The 6,000-nt window shown below is 41.4% G+C and overlaps 1 protein-coding gene across 3 annotated transcripts in view; it reads right to left on the reverse strand.

The window, feature by feature from the left end:
* Nucleotides 1-6,000, reverse strand: part of Dock4 (dedicator of cytokinesis 4) — a 393,633-nt gene that overhangs the window by 124,407 nt on the left and 263,226 nt on the right. For all 3 annotated transcript variants that reach the window (XM_013347825.2, XM_026782419.1, XM_026782413.1), the window contains exon 17: nt 5,769-5,925. In XM_013347825.2, the coding sequence (XP_013203279.2) occupies nt 5,769-5,925 (157 nt within the window). The remainder of the gene's footprint in view (nt 1-5,768; nt 5,926-6,000) is intronic.

Consider the following 6,000-nt stretch of genomic DNA (forward strand, 5'->3'; position numbering starts at 1 on the left):
TTTCATAAAGGACAGCTTTCCTCATGAATGTGCTCTACTGGTAAAAGCCTACTTCTTAAATGTAATGCCTACCCCACCACCACACTGGGACCCCCCCCTCCCCACACTGGGGCCCCCATCCCCACACTGGGGCTAACCTCTCTACCCTGGGATGGGATTTATTTAAGGGTGTGTTCATTACTCCCCTAACCCCCAGGGCTTGCTGCTCAGTTCTCCTGCTCCATGGTGGTGCTGTCCAGGAAGGCTCTCCATCCCTTCCACATGTTCCTGCCTCGCAGAAGCACTCATCTTTCCCTGAAGTTGTCTATACCTCAAATAGACTGTAAACTCTGAGAGAGTAGTGGTGAGTGTGGCCCAGATGTATCCCTAGGACTAAGAACAGTGTAAGCAGCCAACAGATAGATATCTGCTGTGGCATTTTCTGCCACCCCCTAGTAAGAGTTTCCTAGGAGGTAGGAACCTGTTTGATTCATGCTTACAACACTTGAACACTCTTCCCAGCAACCGATTCCACCCAGCAAGGAAGGTCTTCTTGATTGTTAAGACAGCTCAAACCTTAGGATCACCCACTGTCAATAGGCTGTGACAACAAGCCCATTCTACTAGCAGACGATCTAGTGAATCTTGGGATTTAAGAGATCTGTTGCTGGCTTTCCAGGCCGTCTTCTACCACAGCTTATGAACAGGCACACAGCCCTACCTCTTCCAGGTACCATCTGATAGGTGGGTTCATGTTTCAATACCCCTTTAAGACTAGAAGGGACAAACTTTGCCCCCATCTTTCTTGGGCAGAATTTAGACTGTTTCAGGGAGGTGACATCATGGCCTAAGCTTCCTTAATCTCCAAAGGATTGGGAGTGATGACATCTGGCAGTCAATAAGGATAGGAAGAACTTCCAAGCTAGGGAAGGCATGGGTTTGAGGAACCTGTAAGGGCTAGCCTCTGTGCTTAGAAGCCAAGAGAGGGGCCAGAGAGGATTTTCCAGATTGAATACAAAAAAAAACAAAAAAAAAAACAAAAAAAAAAAACACATCAACGCTTTGGTTTCAAGATGAACCCAAATGGGGCTTGCTGAGAGACAGAAAGACCAACAAGGAAACCATGACAGCAACCAATGATTCAAAACTCTATAGAATGAAGGAGGAAGTTAAGGTCAGATGGGCTATATGGAGACAACAGGAAGGGAATCAAGAGGGAAAACTGAGAAGATGGACTTAAGAGTAGAAATTCCATTGTAAATCAAGGATTCTTAATATGAAAAGTTAAACTTTGAAATGCTCTGGAAAACCTTAAACGATCACCGTCCTCCCACAATGGGGCGGACAAAATGCCAGCGCAGCATGTTGTATAAAACCATCCTTCAGGCTACACACATAGGTGCCCATGAGACAGGAGTGAACCTTGTGTTTAGATTCGGGTCTTATTCTCCAAATAGTTCACACATACGCAAATATCACCCAAAACCTCTTGCTCACTAAACACTGAGCCCTGTGCCAAATAGGAATGTTTATCTACAACAAACAGAGATAAGAAAAGGAGGATTTTTGAATAAAAACATGGAGAAAATTTTAAGAAACTGATTTGAAAATATAAATTTATAAAATTATAAAAATTGTACTATTCATTAAAAAAAGCCCTCACACTGTTTAGTATTCATAGCTAAGCCAGGCATTCTGCAGCAGCACAAGGGAACCCTTATGAAAACTGCCTGGTTATATTTACAGTATCAGACATTTCAGAGCGAACTCTACAATGGCCTCGGCCCATTACTCTTCTGGGTGGCTTGCTTTGTCCCTCTCTCCTTACTCTGGCATCAGATTGCAGAATGCCATCCTTCCCTGGCATCTTGTCTTTTGAAGTCTCCCTGATATCTCATTTCCCTTTGATTCCCATTATAGCCCAGCCCCAGCCCTTACTCCTTGCCCTGGCTCTTCCTCCCATTTATTTAAAGTAGAGGCAGCTGAAGGACCCCAGAGCCCTGAGCAATGTGGACAGGAAAGAACATTCCTGAGGGAGTAGTGCGGAACTGGGTACGGGGACCTCATGAACACAGCCAGAAACCTGAATGGAGTATTCCAGACATTCCCATCTTTCCTGGAAGCAGGCTGATGAATCTCAGTGAAGCCTGTTATACTTCAGGGAATGAAAGAGCAAACAAGATATGTCTGTTTAGGTAATCTTCCCAGTAGAAACAAAGGCATCTTAAAGGGACAGTTGTCATCTCTTTAGCTATCAGACTAAAGAGATATCAAAAAATCGACCAAAGGAACAGGAATTTCCCTTGAAGTCCCATCTTGGGAAAAAGAAAACGCTGGAAGCCTGGTGCCACCCAGAGGAGAAACTTGTCTCCGGGGAAGAGATTCCTCATAGTCCAGATAATTTGTTATACCATCTTGCAAGACAGACTAAAGTAGAAACAGTGATGATGGAAAGGACCACACCTTGACTGTGATGACTCAGTTAAGTATATTCCATGCTCTCTCCTCAAATCTAAGCATCACATCAGGACCCTAAAGTAGCTCACTAGATTTTTTATTTGTTCCTATCTCCAATGTTACCGCATTGAATAAATCTCCTTTCCACTATTAAATTGCCTGTATGCTGGACTATTGAGAACAGGTGGTCAAGCCTTATTTGCTAAGCCTATCAGGGCCCAGGTCAGGACCTCAACAGCTGTAATCAGTTGTGCACATACAGTATTCAGTGGTTAAGCAAAATCTCTTAGTTCCATTTCAGCCATCTGAAGATATGCTAGATGGGAATCAGAAAAATGTTCCACCACTGAAATGATTGATTTTCTACATTCTATTCAGGGAGCATTTATTAAGAAACTCTTTGTATCTAGCTTAACAAGTATAAATGAAGATGTAATTACTCCTTAGTAGTGTGTGTGTGTGTGTGTGTGTGTGTGTGTGTCTGTGTGTCTGTGTCTGTGTATTTGAGACATGGTCTCATGTATCCTAGGCTGGCCTAGAACTCATTACGTAGGCAGAAAGACCTTGAACTCTTTGATTCTCCTGCTTTCGCTGGGATTACAGGTGTGCACCACCACACCTAGTCTCCCTGTACAGAAGTTTGAAGAATCTGCACTATCTGTCCATCAGAAATATCTGCAGAGCGGTCTGGATTTGGAGCACTAGCCATGTATAATGTTGGATTGCACAGAGAGAAGAAGCATACCTCTCAGGAATCCTGAGTGGAGATCTGCTCTGAGAGACTCGTCCTTCAGAGCACAGCATCCACTAAGTATCCAGTTGTAATGGAAATGTAATTTGTGGGTTTGTTTCCAAGTCAAGAAAAAACAATGCACACCCTCTCAGTCCAATCTGGAGCTGGAATTAATTCCAATTGGCTTCTATGTAGACGATATAGAGATGTATGCCAAGGATGCAAATCTCAGAAGGGCAGACTGACTCCCCACCACCAATCCCTTCCTAGCTTTTGAAATACACTATTGATTTCTTGGCTCATTCTGAGCTGACTTACATTGCCAAGGTTACCTGATGTCAACATAGTCACAAAGCATGTGTCAGTATCCTTAGAGAGTCAGGAGTCCCTACATACTCATCCCATCTTCATACAGTCAGATATTTCATATAAGGATTTCATGAATAATTGATGATATGGGATTTCCCTCTGTATGCTGCAAATACCACTGGTTAATAAAGAAACTGCCTTGGACTGTTGATAGGGCAGAGAAGATCTAAGTGGGGAAAACTAAACTGAATGCTAGCAGAAAGAAGGTAGAGTCAGTGAGACTCTGTGAGCTGTTAGCTGGAACCTTGCCAGTAGGCCACGAGCCTCATGGTAAAATATAAAATAATGGAAATGGGTTAATTCTAGATGTAAGAGCTAGCTAGCGATACACTTAAGCGATTGGCCAAACAGTATCACAAATAATATAATTTTGGTGTGATTATTTCGGGTGTGGGCAGCCAGGAACGTACAAGCAGTCTCCGACTACAGGACCTGGTTTTTCCTATCTTATGTTTATAATTCTAACAACACCCTAAGCCCCAGAACTATAGCAAATTCGGGCAATGTTATCATTATTTACTGTGTGGTAGGTAGGATAACAACCCTCAAACATATCTACACCGTAATTCCTAGAAATGGTATGTTTACCTGAGATTGACAAAGAAACTTTATAATGTGCTCAAATTTCTGATAACAAGAAAATACAACTGGGTTTTCCAAGGAATGTCACAAGGCACCTTAAAAAATTGCAGAGTATCAGAGTTAGAGAAATTTGAAGATGTTGCCCTGGTAGCTTCTGAAGAAGGAAGGGGCCATGATCCGAGCAATGCAGATTACTCCTAGAAACTAGAAAAGATGAGACCAGAAAAGGCTTTCTTCTACAACCTCCAGAAGAGACGCAGAATCACTAACATGAAAGGAACTTATATCTGACTCCAGAGTCATTGTACATTTCTGCCTCTTCAAGCCAGAAAACTGGTAAGGATTGTTGTAGCAACAATAGACAATAAATAGAAACCCAAAACATCCTAGTTAGAACATTTAGTTAACAGTAAGTGCTACATGGACACACAAATAGCCCATGTAGGATGAATAGAGATTTTGTCTGGGGAGCCAGTTGATTTTGTTATCTTCATAACCTCCACAACAAACACCTGAGGTTTGGGAAATGCTTTATAGTCACCGAGTCAAGATTTAAACCATTAAACACTGGATACTAAGAAAGTCTAGGAAACCTGACCACAACTTTGTGTCTCATGTAACTATGGTAGCCTTGCCATGCTGCCGAAAGGGAATTGGAAGGGAGCACTATTATAGCGCTGTGCTTTGCTGCCTTTAAGACCCACATTTGGAGACAACCATGTCTTTCCACAGACTGTCCCATAACACACACACACACACAGCTTAGATATTGGAGTTGCATGAAATATAATGCCTTGTAATGAATCGATTCCTCTCAACATATTGCATCTAATTTATTAATATGGTATTCAGGGTGCTAGCCAGAAGCCTTCTATGGCAACCATGAAAAATTCAAAATGTTTAATTTACTTCTTTCATTACAGGCACAGTTTTCAAAACCATTTGCCAAGGAGATGCACTTGCTTTATTAATCATAACTTGCTAAACAATCAATGACATAAAAAGCAATGCTGCACAGAAAAGCACTATCCGTCTAATTAAACAACAACAAAAACAACAACAAAACAAGCTTTATTATCCTAAAGCCTGCAATTAGCACTGTTTACGGGGATATAAAAGCAGAGATTTAAAGTGGAGGCACTTAGATCTTGCCTTGTGTTAAGTGCAGCTTGATTTTTAATGGGTTATTTGAGGAGTTAGTTGACACAGCTTTCAACACTGGGTTAATTCTTAAGTCATTAAATTTCATGCAAGGGGTCACTACTGTTTTCACTTGATTAGCAATCCTAAATGAAAGGATCAATAGCTTTTTTTTTTTTTCATGACTTATCATTTATGTGCCTCTACACGGGACACTTAGCTACCCAAGAGTCAGTTGCTTTATTTGTACGTTGAGAAAATTGATTCCCCTTCGATGGATAAGTGACCGTAGATGCCCTGCACTTTTTTTTTCCGTTTTTTTCTTTTTTTTTTGTTTTTTTTTTAAATTTATTTATTTATTGAGCTTTTCTAGGACAAAGTTCTTAAATACTTTAATCCTTGCTGAATATGCTTACCAAAACACACACGGTTCACAATGCCCTTAGGTGGGGGCTGTCAAGTAAAATGGTACCATATATCCCTTAGGTGGGGGGCTTTCATGCATTACCATTTTGAGTGAGTTTTGTAGAGCAGAGAAATGATGTTATCCAAAAGGACTCCTTTGTGGCCTTCATGGTTTGATTATTGTTCCCAAGGAAGATGACCTTGGAAAACGGAAGCTTGAGGTAGCGGGTAGTATCCTGAAGGTTTGTGTTTTCTTCACACTGTGAAAAAATATTAAGATGGGAAGCAAGATCTCAGAAGAATTGAAAGACCCTACAGACCCCCTCCTCAAAACC

Source organism: Microtus ochrogaster, chromosome 1, assembly GCF_000317375.1.
Source record: "Microtus ochrogaster isolate Prairie Vole_2 chromosome 1, MicOch1.0, whole genome shotgun sequence".
NCBI classification, from domain to species: domain Eukaryota; kingdom Metazoa; phylum Chordata; class Mammalia; order Rodentia; family Cricetidae; genus Microtus; species Microtus ochrogaster.